This window comes from Panthera uncia (genome assembly GCF_023721935.1).
Source record: "Panthera uncia isolate 11264 chromosome D3 unlocalized genomic scaffold, Puncia_PCG_1.0 HiC_scaffold_8, whole genome shotgun sequence".
NCBI lineage: Eukaryota > Metazoa > Chordata > Mammalia > Carnivora > Felidae > Panthera > Panthera uncia.
The window spans coordinates 16,889,886-16,907,401 of record NW_026057586.1 but is presented as its reverse complement, the minus strand read 5'-3'; the positions used below and the strand labels follow the sequence as shown (position 1 = coordinate 16,907,401).

The 17,516-nt window shown below is 42.6% G+C and overlaps 1 protein-coding gene and 1 pseudogene across 2 annotated transcripts in view; one reads left to right on the top strand and one right to left on the bottom strand.

The window, feature by feature from the left end:
- Nucleotides 1–17,516, top strand: part of MALT1 (MALT1 paracaspase) — a 61,003-nt gene that overhangs the window by 14,618 nt on the left and 28,869 nt on the right. The window contains exons 3-7 of one of the 2 annotated variants that reach the window (XM_049620277.1): nucleotides 6,305–6,426; nucleotides 12,198–12,357; nucleotides 14,649–14,827; nucleotides 15,260–15,356; nucleotides 15,878–15,907. In XM_049620277.1, coding sequence (XP_049476234.1) covers nucleotides 6,305–6,426; nucleotides 12,198–12,357; nucleotides 14,649–14,827; nucleotides 15,260–15,356; nucleotides 15,878–15,907 — 588 coding nt within the window. The remainder of the gene's footprint in view (nucleotides 1–6,304; nucleotides 6,427–12,197; nucleotides 12,358–14,648; nucleotides 14,828–15,259; nucleotides 15,357–15,877; nucleotides 15,908–17,516) is intronic. The other variant, XM_049620278.1, reaches the window with a different exon arrangement.
- On the bottom strand, nucleotides 6,857–7,329 carry LOC125914440 (40S ribosomal protein S11-like; annotated as a pseudogene).

Genomic DNA, 17,516 nt, shown 5'->3' with positions numbered 1-17,516 from the left:
GTATCCTTTGCAAATACTGAACCTAGATGTGCAGTTGAAGATGTGTGTGTCTTCTGTTGTAAGCGAAAACATGTTGAGTAGATTTATAGGCCCCATCAGTTATGCAGTTCTGTAGATCACAAAATGGCTGCCAAGGAAGTGATGCCCTGACCCAGAATTTGTTAAGCAGAGCCTCGACGATAGGGGATGGTTAGAGAGAACGAACGTTGTCTACATGGGTTTCATCAGATGAATCCCAGATTTCACTCTCTGTACGTATCGGACAGCTCTGGCTGAGATCTCTTCAGTGGCGTCTTTTCCATTTGGCCCACACCTTTTTTAGTTCACATCACTTCACTTTTTTTTTTTTTTTAAATGCCTTTTAGCACACTTAACTGTTAGTTTCTGATATCAAAATTTTATGTTTTATTATTCTTACTGTCTTTAAGACAGGAGCCAAGGTGGGTGACTGTTATTCACTCATTTGCAAAATACCTTTAGTTCAGAATCATCTTATCTTTATAGTTCTGTGAAGGAACAGAACTGTGCTGTTACGAACATTTAAATTTTAAATGTGAGCACGTATTTATGTGGGAAGTAAGATTTCCAGTGGTTATCACTTAGCCAGAGTCACAGTTATTGACAAAAGTAGATTAAAGCCCAGGTCTGCTGACTTCAACCTGGACTCAGCGTCATTTCTCTCATGGCTAGGAAATTTCTGTGCTATTTGAGAAGCTTGGTGATGAATTATTACCCCAGTTGCCACTTTGACCCATGGACAGCAATTTTCTGTCCTTGCCTAAGTAAAAAACACTGCTACTACATCTCATAAGGGACTTTCCGTGTTTCGGGAGTGACCGAAGTTTCTGAAAGGAAAATACCAAGAAGCAAAAAGAGGCGACAGTGGTACGGATGGGAATAAAGATAAGGGAGAAGGGTAGAAAGGTAGAAAGGCAGTGGTGAGGTCTGAAAGAATGTGTGTCTGTGCCGAGGTTTCCAGGGTCAGTGGCCGATGTGGGAGAAGAAGGGGTATGATGAGGGGACGAGGTTTAGCCAGCATAGGTGCAAATGTACCCTGACTTGTAAGGGGGACATATATGGACTTGCTGTGGTTGTGTTGGGGGGAGGTCAGTGGAGGAAGAGAAATGGGATTTATTCTGGGATAATACGAGGAGGCACTTTTCAATGATAGCTTAGAAATTCTTAGAATAACTTGGAGGAAGAGTTTTGGATAGAAGCTGATGGAAAGAAATTTTTGGTTCATGGTCTCTGAAAACAGACGGATTGTAGTGTATACAGTACTTGTAGAAGTTCCCGGAACAGCTGTTTGTAAATTGCATCAGTATTTAAATGCATCTCAAGAGACACTAGCCTAAAGGGAAGCTATCGTGAATCTTCCTGTCACCATAGGGAATCACCCTAATTGATGTTTTGCAATTCCAGCAGGGTTTTGAGTTTTCTTGGTCAGTATCACGAATCTGTGATCTACCCAGGTTTGTGTTGAATGCACGATCCCCGTGTTCCATCGTACCTGGTTCAGACTCTTCCCGGCTTACAGGAAATCAAGTAACCTCTTTGACTTCTTTGCAGATGTTATCTGAAAATAGACTTGTTTGCCAGGAAGCTGTGTATTTGCGCTTTCAAATAGAACTTTCATTTGTTTGCCGTGGTACACCCTGCGTAGCCCTATGCCATCTTCCCTCCTTACCTTTGTTCAGCACCTTCTGACTAGTGGGCGCTGCGCGAGGGTGGTTACAGGTTGACCATGGTTCCCTGCCGCACAACACTACGTGGGAGGAAGGAAATTTGTGTGGTTAAGGCATGGGAGGTATTGTGACTTCTTGTCTTTACTACTCACCAAGGGCAGTTTCCAGATCACGTGGTGCCTTTCAGTTCTCAGTCTTTGAAGCATGAAGTAATAAATACATGTCTTTATTTGCTTTGCTTGTTGAAGACTAGACTACTAAAATTGGTGGGACAGGACAGATGTATAAGCTGAGTTTGAGTGTACATTAAAAATCATTTAGTATTATCTCCCACACGAAGGAAGGATACCCTTTTAGGACATCCTGACCCTGTGGGCCCTTTGTCCGTTTAGAGTCATTCATTTCTTTGTAAGACACTATAGGGAGAAAGCCCTTTAATTTACATCACTCTTCTCTCTTTGTATAATAGGAGAGAATATTTGCCGTGGTAGATTTATGAGCACTGCCTGGCACTCTCACGAGGCAGACGATTAACACGGGAGGTGCGCTAAGGAGGGGCGCCTGGCTGGCTCAGCCGGTGCAGCATGCGACTCGATCCCAGGGTCGTGAGTTCAAGCCCCACTTTGGGTGTGGAGATGACCTAAAAATAAAATCTTAAAAAAAAACCAAAGCTGGGGGGATACCTGGGTGGCTCAGTCAGTTAAGCGTCCAGCTCTTGATTTCAGCTCAGGCATGATCTCACGGTTCATGGGATTGGACCTGTGTTGGGCTCTGCGTGACAGCACAGGGCCTGCTTGGGATTCTCTCTCCCCCTCGCTCTCTGCTCCTCCCCTGCTTTGGCACATGCTTGCTCTCTCTCTCTCTCTCTCTTTCTCAAAATAAACAAAATGTTAAAAGTGAAAAAGAACCACTGGAAAATAACTATGGATGTGTTAATTAAGTCAGTGTGGTAATCACTTCACAATGTGTATGTATATTAAATTATCACATCGTACACCCTAAGTTTATACACATTTCATTCGTCAGGTGTACCTTCATAAAGGCGAAGAAAAAAAAAAAAGAATCACCAGGTTAACAAAAGCATGGGGATTTTAAAGCCCAAGAAAACCTAGGTTGCATTCTGGTTCTGCCATTTTACAATGGAAAAACAATTAGTCTCAGAGGTTAAATACTATACTCAAGGTAATTTGGATGACTTTTTGCAAATAACTCCATTTTCTTCATTGTAACGTAGGTGTAATCAATATCTAACTCATATGGTTCTTGTGAGGGTTAGAGATCAAAACGCCTGGCACGTATAAAGCAGTCAGTAGTTTTTATTGTGACGGTGATACGTGTTCATTCAACAAATACGTGTTGAACACTCAACTGTTCTCACCATATGCCAGGCACTATTCCAGATGTTGGGTAAACTGGTGACGAAGACAAACGAGATCCTTATTGTCCTGAAGCTTCTGTTTCAGTAGGTGAGACAACGAAACAGGGATTTCAGTTGGTTCGTGCAGTGAAGCCCACAAAGTGGGGTGAGTATAATAGAGAAGGTGGGGGTGGGGGATAGCTAGTTTAGAGACATTTCCCAGCGAAGCCAGAGACCCAGCAGGTGATGAGAAAGAAAGCGCCTGCCGTGAAGCAACAGGGAGCTGGAGGGGAAATCCAGCAGAGGACTAGTAAGTGGAAAGGTAGAAAATAGCTGGCTTCTGAAAAGAGGGGCCGGTGTGGCTGGAACCAGGAGAGTAGGAGGGGACGAGGTTAGAGGCATCGGTTTATGTAGGACCTTGAGACCATGATGAGGAGTTTGAATTTTATTCTAAGTACAGTATGAGGTCAGTTGAGGGTTTTAATCAGAGGAATGATATGGATTGATTTATGTTTTAAAAAGGCATTTTGGGGGCGCCCGGGTGGCTTAGCTGCCTAAGCGTCCGACTCTTGATTTTGGCTCATGTCATGGCCTCGTTGTTTGTGGGTTCAAACCCTGCACCGGGCTCTGCGCTGATGGCACAGAACCTGCTTGGGATTCTGTGTCTCCCTCTCTCTGCTCCTCCCCTGCTCGTGCTCGCTCTCTCTCTCTCTCTCTCTCAAAATAAATAAAAATAAAAAATTTTAAAAAATAAATAAAAAATAAAATTGGGGGCGCCTGGGTGGCTCAGTCAGTTAGACGTCCGACTTCAGCCCAGGTCACGATCTCACGGTCTGTGAGTTCGAGCCCCGCGTCGGGCTCTGGGCTGATGGCTCAGAGCCTGGAGCCTGCTTCCGATTCTGAGTCTCCCTCTCTCTCTGCCCCTCCCCTGTTCGTGCTCTGTCTCTCTCTGTCTCAAAAATAAATAAACGTAAAAAAAAGACATTTGGGCTGCTGGTTGGAAGCAAGGAAACCAGTCTACAGGCTCTAATAGGATTCCATCAGCATCTGATGGTGGCTTGGGTTACGATCATGGCGTTGAAAATGAGGAGCCGTGGAAAAGCGCGACCGACAGGACTTGCAGAGAAATTACTTGCGAAGAATGAGGGGTTCGGGAGGACTGCTCTAAGTTTTCGCCCTGAGGAACCGGATGGAAGGGTCGGCTGGGATGGAAGATGGCAGGGCCTCATGCAGGAGTAGACCTTGTTCAAAAAGGATTTGGGACTCGTCAAGTTGGAGATGGCTAGAAGACCCACATTTTAAAGCCCGTTTGGCCACAAGCCCTGTGTTTTTCCGATTTATATTTGTTCCCTTCTTTTGTTGTTACAACTTTTTTTTCTTTCTTATCACACATAAACCTTGAAAATCAGAATCTTTGTATCTTGAAGTTGTGACATAAGCCTTTCCTGGCCAAAGACTCGCATCGGGAGTGTTAAATGCAGTGCTGTGAGTTGGCCGCCGAAGTGAGTGCATTCATCCCATTTTCTGTCTTCAACATGTATTTTCCAACCAACACATGAGACAGATTTCAGAAGAACTCTGTTCCTTCTTCCGTACGGTGCTAACATAAAGAATTAACGAATGGGAAAGTTCTCCCTTGGCAAAGGTTTCAAATTCTTTTTTGAGAGGATGTGCTCTCTTTACTAAAGATTTTCCAGGGTTTCTCCAGACCCTCAAATGTAATAATTGTGCGATCAATATTTATTTTGGATTTTGGTTTTATTTGGTATCTTTCTGGAATGCTTTTCACTTACCCATTTCACCTTATTTACTATTTTTGTTCTGGAAAGTTTAGTATGTATTTGATACTTTGATGTATTAAGACTGCTTTTATTTGGACTCACTCCTCTTCGGTTGTAATCTTGTTTTGTTCCTTTGGATTGGTGGGTTACAGAGGAAAAACCTGTTATCAGATCATATGCAGGATAGATGAGGAAAGAAAATAAAACTAGGTACAGAGAATTACATTTTACAAGTTTTTTTTTTTTTGATTTAAACCCAAATTAGTTAACATATTTACAAGTTTTAATGACCTTTCCTTCTTCCTTCCTAAAAGCCAGCTAACCCACTTTTCCGTATTATAACCTTGGCAAATGTAAAATTTCCTAACTTTGGTTTCTTTTGTATCGGTCATGTGTTGCTGCATAACAAATTACCCCCAAGTCCCAAGCTTAATACAAGCAGCATTTATTACCTCACACAGTTTCTGAGAATAGGAACCTGGAAATGGCTTGGCTGGGTGGCCTTGGCTCCAGCTTCGGCCTCTGCTGAGGTGGGAGTCCAGCTGTTAGGCAGGGCTGCAGCTGTCTGGTTTGACTGGGGTTGGATAGTTCTCAGGTAGTTCACTTACAGGGCCTTTGGCAGGAGTCCCAGCTGTCTTTCCTTATCACTCGGGCCTCCCACCGGGCTGCCTGAGCATCCCCATGTCAGGGCAGCTGGCTTTCCCAGAAAGAGTAACTGAGAGGGAGGTGGGATGGAGGGCATAACATTATTGACTTAGGATCGTCTTTAAAGCTTTCCAAGTGTCAATGCTGAAAGTCCTTTCTCAGATAAGAAATGCCCGTATCCCATATTTCAGATTTATATCCTGCTGTTCTGTTTCCGTGCCTTTGTGTGTGCAGAATAGTTTCACTTTAATGCCAAGTCATAACATTAAATTCAGATGTCTTTTGGAGACGTTCTCAATGGCCAACACTCGTCTTATCGTAACAGTGCCCCTAACTCAGTTGAAGTGCCAGCCGTATGAGCGTTTCTGACCAGGTGTTTGACAAGCCAGCACTGAGAACTGCATCATGAGTGCTGTCTAGCAGACATCTGTTTAGAAGGTGCATCCTGATTCCAGAGGTGTTAGAATGCAGAAAAAAGTTTTCTAAGAATTGAAGAAACAGGGCAAACAGTTTTCTCCTCCAGTCATGGGAAGTACAGTAGATCAAAGTCTTCTGGGGATGAGTTTCTTTCCTCTTGGTTTTACAAAGCCTGGAGCTCACAGATGCCTAGTCTGATGGGGAAGGACACACGAACGGGCAATTTGCAACTGGAATGAATGTGCAAGTTATTTCCACGATACTTTTTTCTTTTAATTTGGTTTCAGAAACATAAACAAGGAAAACCTCTCTACCGTAACTTAGTTAACTTTTTTTTTCTTTCCGTCTTCCTTTCTTTCTTTTCTTTCTTCCTTTCTTTCTTTCTTCCTTCCTTCCTTTCTTTTTTTTTTTTTTTTAAGGAATAAAGATCACCGTAAACCCAGAATCAAAGGCAGTCTTGGCTGGACAGTTTGTGAAACTGTGTTGCCGGGCAACTGGACATCCCTTTGTACAATATCAGTGGTTCAAAATGAATAAAGAGGTAACTTTTTAAATGTACTTTACTTTCTCAGTCATAAGAGAGAATGACAGTAAATTAATTAGCATCATTATCCTCAGCGTATGTTTTAGAATTTTGATCTGATAGACAAGGCTGTGTTATTACTGAAGTAGTGAAAAATCATCATTTTGCTAAGACAGTCCCAAAAATTGTCATGTTAAAAAAGGTGAGCAATAATAAAATCAATTCTTTAGTCACTAAAAATTGTGGAAATTAGGAATCAGAGCAACAACGTTAACAGACGGTAAATATTGCCAGTACATTCTAACATATCCATACAGAACTCCTTACAACGAATTATATTCCAACCAAAGTCTCGCTTTTTTCTTTTTTTTTCTTTTTCTTTCTTTCTTTTTTTTTTTTTTTGGAAAATAACTTTATTTTCTTTGAGGGTGTGGACAGATGTCTAGTCTCAGGACTTCGGGAATCGCTTCTTGCTGCCAGCAGCCTTCGCGACTTTGAGCACATTGAAGCACGGTCTTGCTCGAGGGCCGGCGCTGGCCCACTGTGACCGTGCTGCCCATCCGGATCCCCGAAGCAGGGGGACAGGTGCACGGGCGTGTTCTTGTGGCGTTTCTCGAAGCGCTCGTCCTTTCCCCTGCAGCGGAGGAGGTCTCGGTGGATGACAGCGGTCTTCGGCGTCTTCATCCCGGTCACCACACCAGGCAGAATCCACCCTCGGATGGAGACATCGGCACTCAAGGGGCATTTCTTGTCAATACAGGGGCCCTCAGTGGCCTCCTTGGGCATCTTGAAACCCAGGCCGATGTTTTTATAGTTTCGTGGGAGCTTCTCCTTGCCAGTGTCTCCCATCAAGACCCCCTTCTTCTTTTGAAAGATGGTTGGCTGCTTCGGGTGGGCACACTCAGCCTGAGGGTCCGCCATCTTCCCAGCTGCCCGAAGAAAGGCAGCCGAAATCTTTAATTAAGATCTTTCAAAGGTGACATGGAAGGTTAATGGAATGTTATTTTAAACATTCCATGTAACCATTACATCAAAAGATTTAGGCTACGGAGCCTGGAGCCTGTTTCCGATTCTGTGTCTCCCTCTCTCTCTGCCCCTCCCCCGTTCATGCTCTGTCTCTCTCTGTCCCAAAAATAAATAAAAAATGTTGAAAAAAAATTAAAAAAAAAAAAAAAAGATTTAGGCTATTGTGGTAGATTCTGAAGTAAAATTCAGGCTGGTGGAGGGGAGCGTTTATTCCTCTTGTGGAAATATTGTCTCCCTGCACCACCCAATAAGGAATTTAAAATCACGTATTGGAATCCTTTTTTTCTTAAAAGTTCTTTGAGCTCTCTGCCACTGGGCTTTTCCCACCAGTCTGTCCGGCCCGTGCTGTGTCTCACTTTAGTGGGCCTCTCTCCTCTCTTTCCACCTCCCCTCACTCCCTTTCCTCCTAGATTGTACCTTGAAACTCCATATTCTTTTCACCCTGCTAGTCAAATAACTAAGCTTTCTTCCGAATTCAGTGCGAAGTCTACATTTGCAAACCCGAAACTAAGTTAAAGAGCTATTCTGAGATTATCATCTTTCCTTTAATGGGATCATTCTGTGCCTTAGAAGAAATCTGTGGTTTTGTGCCATTTTTAATTTCCATCCCTTACGCACAAGTAAGGTTAGAGCAGCCAGACTGTAGTGAGAGATCGCGTGTAGCCTCTGCTGTTAGGCCTCTGTTGGAACCCTGACTACTTATTAGTCATGTGAATTGCTGGCATCCGCGGTTACGAGGATTTAATGGACAGGATGTTTCGTACACTAGGCTTTCCAGAAATGGTAACTAAAGTTATTTTTAACAGGGCACCTGGTTGGCTCAGTCAGTTGAGCATCCAGCTTCAACCCTGGTCACGATCTCGCTGTTTCTGGGTTTGAGCCCCAAGTCAGGCTCCGTGCTGACAGCTCAGAGCCTGGAGCCTGCTTCAGATTCTATGTCTCCCTCTCTCTCTGCCCCTCCCCTGCTCACGCTCTGTTTCTCTCTCTCTGAGAAATAAATATTTTTTAAAAATTTTTAATAAAAAATAAAAATAAAGCAATTTTTTAACATTTTCTCAATTGCAAAGTTGCTTTTATTTTAATAAATGCCTTCTGAAAGAGAAACAACATAAAACTTACAACATTAAGAATATCATTTGTAGGGGCGCCTGGGTAGCTCAGTCGGTTAAGCGTCTGACTTCGGCTCGGGTCATGATCTCATGATTCGTGAGTTCGAACCCCTCATTGGGCTCTCTGCTGTCGGCGCAAAGCCTGCTTGGGATCCTCTCCCTCTCTCTCTCTCTCTCTCTCTCTCTGTCCCTTCCCTGTCCTCTGTAAAATAAATAAACATTAAAAAATATATATATATCATTTGTAAAATATGCCCTGGTTTGAGAAAGGTAAAAATGTAGGGGGTGGGGGCGCCTGGGTGGCTCGGTCGGTTAAGCATCCGACTTCGGCTCAGGTCATGATCTCACGGTTTGTGAGTTCGAGCCCCGCGTTGGGCTCTGTGCTGACAGCTCAGAGCCTGGAGCCTGTTTCGGATTCTGTGTCTCCCTCTTTCTGCTCCTCCCCTGTTCATGCTCTGTCTCTCTCTGTCTCAAAAATAAATAAACGTTAAAAAAAATTAAAAAAAAAAATGTAGGGGGTGGGGAGTACTTCTTAGATTTGAAGAGTTATAATAGATTCTAAAGCCCTCACAAGTCGAGTTGTATTGAACCATTCTTTTTTAAATATCTTTTTTTAAAAAAACGTTTATTCATTTTTGAGAGACGGAGACAGACAGAGCATGAGCGGGAGAGGGGCACAGAGAAAGAGGGAGACACAGACTCTGAAGCAGGCTCCAGGCTCCGAGCTGTCAGCACAGAGCCGGACAGACGCGGGGCCGAACCCAGGAACCGTGAGATCATGACCTGAGCCGAAGTCAGCCGCTTAACCAACCGAGCCTCCCGGGCACCCCTTGTTGAACCATTCTTATGTTCATGAGGCTATTTTAAGAGCTATTCCTTTTTATTTTTATTCTTTTTTTTTTTTTTTTTTTTCCAACGTTTTTTATTTTTTTATTTTTGGGACAGAGAGAGACAGAGCATGAATGGGGGAGGGGCAGAGAGAGAGGGAGACACAGAATCGGAAACCGGCTCCAGGCTCCGAGCCATCAGCCCAGAGCCTGACGCGGGGCTCGAACTCACGGACCGCGAGATCGTGACCTGGCTGAAGTCGGACGCTTAACCGACTGCGCCACCCAGGCGCCCCATTTTTATTTTTATTCTTTTGAGCTTTTTTATTCTGAGAGAGAAAGAGAGCGTGCTCACACAAGCAGGGAGAGCGGGAAAGAGAGAATCCCAAGCAGGCTCCATCCACACTGTCAGCGCAGAGACCGATGCAGGGCTTGAACCCACAAACAGCGAGATCATGACCTGAGCCGAAATTAAGAGACACTTAACTGACCCAGCCACCCAGGAGCCCCTTACGAGCTGTTCATTTAACAGATACCTGATGAGCACCTGTTTCGTGCCAGGCCAGGATCTCAGGCCACGATGATGAAGCACTGACACGCAGGGTCCTGCCCCCCCCCCCCCCCCCCCCCCCCGGGGGGGGGACAGTGAACAAACGAGAGTTCTTTGAGCTCAGAACCGTGAGGAAAATAAACAGGGTGATATGAAGTGAGATGCACTGAAAGTCTTAAGCAGGAGAAATAACATGATGGGATTTACGTTTTTAAAACACGAGGCCCCTGCTTGGAGAGGAGCAAGAGGCCCAGTTAGCCGGCGTCCGAGCTGGCCTGGGCATGGTGGCAGTGTGGCTAGAGTGAGGCCGTGCAGCGGGAGCAAAGCGCCCAGGCCAGGTTACTTTAGAGGCAGAGTTTAACCAGCCCCGATGGAAGAAAAAGGAAGGGAGATCAAGGATCACCCCTGGATTGGTGACTGAAGCATCTGGGGACGTGTTCTATACTGAGGTATTGAAGGTTGGGAGAGAACTAGACTTAGGGAGAAAAAGCAAGGGTGTGGTTTTAGATGTGTTAAGTTCGAAATGCCTGTTAGACATCTGCATGAATCAGCTGGGCAGTTTGGATATCTGGAGACACATTGGAAGTTTATGTTATGGAAGAGGACCCAGTAAAGGGACTAAGAAGAAATCTGCAAGAGGGAAGGGAGGACATCCAGCAGAGAGGGATACGAAGCCTCAAGGGGAAAGTATTGTAGGAAGAAAGGGGCAGTTCGCATTCTCGGTGCTGCTGAGAGGAGGGGATGTGGGTTAAGGGAGGTTTGTTGGGGGTGTTTTTATTTATTTAAGATACAAAGTACTAGAGTAGGTTTTTGAGAGTGATGCAATAAAAGAAACAGATGCTAAAGCAGGGAGAAAATCGCCAGGAGCAAGGGAAGAGACTGGGATTGGCAGAAGAGGAAGAGGTTTTCCTCTACCCTCTTAGGTTCAGCCTCTGGGTGCCTGTGAATTAACTGATGAAGTACAGATTAACAAGAGAAAAAGGTTTTTTTTCCTATGGGAACTTACAAAGGAAGTAGCTCTGTGAATAAGCCAGCAGCTTACATGCTTACTTAACAGGGAAAAGGGAGGAGGGAGAAAGACACGTATGGGAAGAATGAGTGGGTTTCTCTAGGAAATGCGAAGAGGTTTCTAGAAGAAGAAACAGATAAGAAAGTTTGTGATAATATTTCTTCATGCGGGTGCAAATGGTCTTCCATCATCACGGCCATAAAACTCTTCCTGGAGAGGGGATTTATGGTAGGTTTACTCTTAGTCTCCCTCCCGGATAAAGTCACCCCGAAGGAGGAATTTCCGGTAGCCTCATTTCCTGGAAGTTTTTGCTTTTAGTCAGATAGGGGAGTCGCTGGGAAAGCCGCTTTCTGCAGTCTGTTCATCCCGGACGTCTTCAGCTTGAGCCAGTCTGCCTACCAAGCCTCGCCACGGTGCCAAGTGCAGCCCGCCATCCCAGCTGTCAAATCTTCAGCAAAATGCCCTGGGCCTGGTGCAGGTTCTGAGGGGGTGGGAGTTGAATTCAGTTGGTTGGGGTTTGGAGAGAGAGAGAGATGAACTTACTAAACTACGCTTGCAAGGAATCTAACGTAATGGAATGAGGTACACGACTCAGCTCCTTGGCAACGTGCCGGAGGTGGGTGGCCCTTACAGATTAATGAGTAGAGGGGAAAGAAACCCTAATGTGGTGACCAAAGGCCTGAGGGGAGAGCTTGGGAGACCCTTGGACGGCCATCCTTCTCATCACCGACATGCTTTCCGTAGCCCTTCTCCGCCCAGACCCTGAAAGAAGTGTAGTAGTTAAGGAGTTTGTCCTCTTACGGAATTTTGCAGATGAAAAATTAGGGTCTCAAGGTAAAAAAAAAAACAAAAAACTTGCTTATGTGTATTCGCAGCTAATTTGGCCATAACTGAAATTAATAGCCAGGCCTAACTTTCTGTGTTACTTATACATTTGCCGTTGTAGATTCTTTGAATACTGATGATTTGAACAGTTTTAAATGACAAAATAGACGATTTTCTGTTTGGGGAAGAACTATGGGAGAGAGCTTAACTCTCTGGTTAATGCACTTGTAAAAGAGTGTGGATTTCTAAGACTTTAATCTTCAATTACTCAACATGTTGCTTGGTTGTTGTTGTTTTTTTTTAAGTAAAAAATATTTCAGGACTTGAGAAAAGATACGCTTTTCAAAGCTCCAAGGAAATCAACACATTTTTTGCCCAGCACACTTTATAAGGCGTGTTTTCGTGAGTCATTCATTTACATTCTCTTACTGATTCTTTCACAGATTCCGAACGGAAATGCATCCGAACTAATTTTTAACACCGTGCACGTAAAAGATGCAGGCTTTTACGTCTGTCGAGTTAATAACAATTTCACCTTTGAATTCAGCCAGTGGTCACAGCTGGATGTTTGTGATGTCACAGAAGTAACAGGAAACCTCCAGGGTAAGTGACAAATTAAATTGAATACTGGAATGGGAATCGCCTTACTTTATTTCAGATGTTTAATTTCATAGCATCAAAAACAGTACCGGAAGCTCGCATGTGTACTTATCACCAACAGAAGATCACCAGTTGCTAAGATTTTATCTCCTGTGCTTTGATTCCTTCTCGGTGAAGGTTGACATGTATACGCATATATACGTATATGTAGATGCCTTAAGGTGACCTGGAACCTCAGACTGGCCCTGGTGCTGACCTCTGGGAACTTCCTTCTCTTTCTTTCTCCACTGTATATTTTTCTCCCAAACACTCGTATTACTCTGAACATACTGTGTTGTGGAATAAAAGCTCTAGAGTCAATGTTGACACGAAAGGGCGCGTATCGTTCACTGCAGTGAAGTGTTTCAATCAGACTGTTTTTCTAGTCCTTGTCATCTATCTACTTAGTCCAGTAACTGGTATTGATTTAAAAACTCAGTCTGTTCTAAAGAGTCGCCCGTCAGATGTTATTTTTCTTATTCACACTCACAGTCAAGAGCCATATTCTTTGTCATTTTGCCAGACCAAAAGAATAGGTGGGAAACAGACTTTGTTACCAGTCTGTCTTCCATTCTTCTGTCTCAGTGTAGCTTTTCCTATACCTGAATAAACAATGTCTAAAAATAGTCATGATGAAGACAACTATTTTTGTCTTTCTTGAATATTTCTGTGCATGTAATGAACTTTAATATGTTTATAAGTGAAATCCTCTGCATGCAGAGGACATTTGAGTCTAGCATGAAGCATGTATGTATGATTTACATGGTGGGATTTTACATTCTTACATAAGCATGAGACAAAGGCAGTGTGATGGAAAGCCAGACGCTGGCCATGCTGTCTGTTACACTGTGTGTGTTGTGTAGAACAAAAAGCATTGAACAGAGTAAAAGGTGATGTGTGTATATGAGAAAATTAATTATATGATATCATCCCAGTACATTCTTTTGTACATTTTAGTCCTGTTTACTTTCTCTTTGTTTATAAGAGGATGTGAACTGTAGAGTTTCTAGCCAGTTCCCCATATTAGAGAAGAACTAAAAAGAGAGTATAAAAGAAAATAAGAGAAAGAACACTGGTGAATTAAGGTGTCAAAAAAATAAAATAGCCTCGCTGGCCTTATTTGTGAAGCCTAATTGCTTTTAGCATATAGAGGTATTTTTTCCCATTTTCTTTGTATCAAATTTGTATTAAACCTAAATATCTTTCTCGATGGCGGTGTTTGTGACCGAGCCAGTAGACTCCCACGGTGTGCTTTTTTGGGTTCTGCCCCTCCCCCTGATTTTGTCAGAGTCTTCACCTTTTTTGAATTAAACTGTTTTAGAAAAATGAAAAAAAAAATAAAGTTAAGTACATGAAATCCTATTCGTTCAGCAAAGACATCACCTGCCGTGTGTGAGACACCAACTTTCAGGACAGAGACTTGGGGCTGTGTTAACACTGGTAAGACCTCCTTCCTCGAGGATCTTAGAGCAACATGAGCGTTTAATAAATAACGCTCTCTAGTGCCTACCTCAGGAAGAAATGCTAGTGATAGTCCATTCATATTTATTCCATGCTGATAACAAAACCCCTCCTTTTAATAAGCTAAACAGTAGAATGTAGCACTTTCTGTTTGAAATATGAATATCACTCAAGGTGTTAATAAGTCATTTGCCCCCACCAAAAAGATTCTGTGGCCAAACACATGTGAAAACCACTTGAACGATTTTCCCTTCTTGAATACACAAAGCATACTAATGACTAAAGCTCTGAGAAGTCCTGCAATAAAAAATCTGTGTAACTGTATTTAACCCAGAATTTTCCAAACTTACTTGTCTACAGCATCCTGTTTTTTCTAGTTTTTTAAAAAGTTTTTATTTATTTTTGAGAGGGAGACCGAGAGAGAGCAGGGGAGGGGCAGAGAGAGAGAGGAACAGAGAGAGAATCCCAAGCAGGCTTCGCAGTGTCAGTACAGAGCCCGATGCGGGACTCAGACTCACAAACTCATGACCTGAGCCGAAACCAAGAGTTGGGCGCTTAACCCGCTGAGCCACCCCGGCGCCCCTCTACAGCATCCTTTTATCCACAGAACATCTCTTAGTATTTCTAGAAGTGCCACAGTTTTATGAAACAGAGTTTGGGGAGAGGCTAGTAAGGGTTACAAAAAAATTAACTTGAAAACACTTTTTTTTTTTTTTTTTTCAGTTAAACGGAAAAAAGTATTGTTAACCTGGAGATTTTATTTATGTTCAGTGATATTTTTCTTTTAATTTCAGGGAGTTTGGATGGCATCTCTGAATCCAAGTTGCAAATCTGCGTTGAACCAAGGTCCCAAAAGCTGATGCCTGGCAGCACGTTGCTTTTACAGTGCGTGGCTGTTGGAAGCCCTATTCCTCACTACCAGTGGTTCAAAAATGAGTCACCATTAATACATGAGACAAAAAAACTATACATGGTAGGAAGTTGGTTATTTGCGTATTTTGTGTGTTGATATAGAAAATAAATAGTATAATTAAAAATTAAGACAGACATTAAAATTCATATCCTTTGCGGAGTTTTCACGTTTTCCTTGTTTTCTTTTCAAGTCCCTTGTTGTTCAATATTAACTGATTCTTCTATTTTTAAAAGTACGGGAACATAACACTAGCCCACATCTAAGGGCTTATACTAAAATGTCAGATAGTATTGCGGCTAACTCACCATTATTAGAGTCACTAATATTTGCCTGCTAATATTTAACCTCATAAATGGAAATGATGTAAGACTATCTAAAGTCTTCTGAGATGTTATGGGTTTTTTTTTCCTGACTTCAAAATAACTTTTTCTCCAAGCCAATTTAGATTAAAATTGAAAAGGAAATGTGTGTGTGTTCTGATATTGAAAATAGGTGCCTTATGTGGATCTGGAACACCAAGGGACCTACTGGTGTCACGTATATAACGATCGAGACAGTCAAGATAGCAAGAAGGTAGAAGTCATCATAGGTAAGCAGTCTTACTCAGTGTTCTCATGAATGGAGTACAAAACAAATTATTTAAAATGAAACATGTAAGCCCCGGAAATTCTACTTTCTACCTCATTCTATTTAATGGTGTGTTAAGTCTCAGGAGTTACGTTGTTTATACAGAAATGCGAGAGAATACTTACTTCACAATCATAAACGTTTGTGGGGAAAAAAGTATTCTTTAACAACTTTAGTTATCAAAATCTTGATTTAAGTGGGCAGAGAGTCTCAATAGCACGTCTTTTTAAAACGGAGCGCTACAGACCTAGAAAGGAAAGAATGATTACCAACCAACAATCCACATTATGAAGTTCGTAATTTGGGAGTTATTCTGTTCAGGCTTACTGCATTTATAGTGAGGTCGTCCACAGTAGGAGATGTCGATGCACATGTTGGTTTGCCAACATATTTGTATGATATTTATTTCTCTGTTTACCTGATGGCTGCCCTTCCTGAGAGCATGAATTACACTGTATTCACATTTGTTTTCTCTGGAACAAGGAAGAACAGATGCAGTGGAGTGCACTGAAGGTAGTGTAATCCTTTGGTTTGAACCCGAATACCCTGCATGCTGGTTCCTCTGGGGAGCGGTGGAGTGCTCTGTCTAGCCTGCTGAGTGCAGCGATGGAAAAAATACTAGCTATAAGAAAGAGATTTCGCTGAACGATACTGTATCTCAGTGTTAAGGTTCGTAAATTGCCAGCGACACTGTCAAGTGGACACACGTAACTAATTTCCAGTTGACCTTCTACCGTAGCGTTACTGCACATCTTCTGAATAGGAAATACTTGCAGTCAACTTTTAATGTTAAGTTTTACCTATAGAGTCTGTTAAAGAGACGGATGGCTGTACTATCACGGATAACCATTTGGATGATCGCAGCCATCCTTTTAGCCACGGCTGCGTGCTGCTCTGATGCGAACGTGCTTTCCGCGAGAGTTTCCCGCGAGAGTTTCAGGACAGGCAGTTTCTTGTGGAGCACATGTTTTGTCCAGTATCTGATATTTGTTTCAATGTAAACAATTTTACGAATGAAGATCCATTTTTAAAGCTACAAGTCTATAGATGAATCCACTGTGTCCTCTTTGTCATAGTTTATAAAGAGAACCGGGCAAGAATTCAACATAAGCTTTTAAGTTGTTTTAATTCTGTGAAGCATTGCGTATAAGTTCTAATGAGTAAATTGGAATACTTAAGTTTCCTCCTTCCCTTAGTATATCACATTGTTTCACGAAATTCGATTTGTAGATAGCAAAGTATTTTTTCAATTCCTGCTTTACACTTTTACTTAACCTTGGGCTCCACGCGGGTAAAGTAAAAAAAAAAAAAAAATGATGTTAAATCTTCTGGTTCCTGGATTTTCCTGTCTTTCATTTCTCTGTGGTGTCCATTGAAGTGCTGTAATTACTGGTCTTGTCCTAAAGCATCCTTTTGACCAAGAACTCTCTAGCACAAAGGGATCCCAGTCCTGTTGTCCACAGGGGCCTTACATGAGAGAAGTTCTGTGAAGAAATCCTAACAAACTTGTCCTCCTCCTCTTACTCCTTTTTTGCCTGGTTGCATGATTTTCTTCACCTTCCTAACGTTGGATATCTCTGAGAACTAACATACACACTAGCACTGCTGTTTGGCTTTAGGGCAATGCATGGAAGTCACCGTCCTGCTGGGGTGCTGCTATGGGGTGCCTGTATGATTCTCTGTGGTTTTCACAATGGCAAACATTATTAAATTATGATTTTCACACAAATCCTCTCAGCACGCTTGGAGATGAAGATCCAACTATGCAACTACTTCAGGAATTTCCAATGGAAAAATTAGACCCAACTTTTCTTTCTCAAAGAGCGTAAAAGTTGAGATGTTTTCTAATTGGCAGATTGACACATACCATTAACAGTGTCCCACTTCGTATCTTTTTTGTTTTTTTTAGCCTGCAGAATATGATGTTACCTATTTCATTTTATGTATTTTGTTAAAGATACTTCATCAGGACAAAAGTGGGGATTGAATAGGTGAAGCTTGGGATTTTTTTTTTTTTGTCAACATTTATTTTTGAGAGACAGAGAGAGACAGAGCATGAGTCCGGGGCAGAGAGAGAGGGAGACGCAGAATCCAAAGCAGGCTCCAGGCTCCGAGCTGTCAG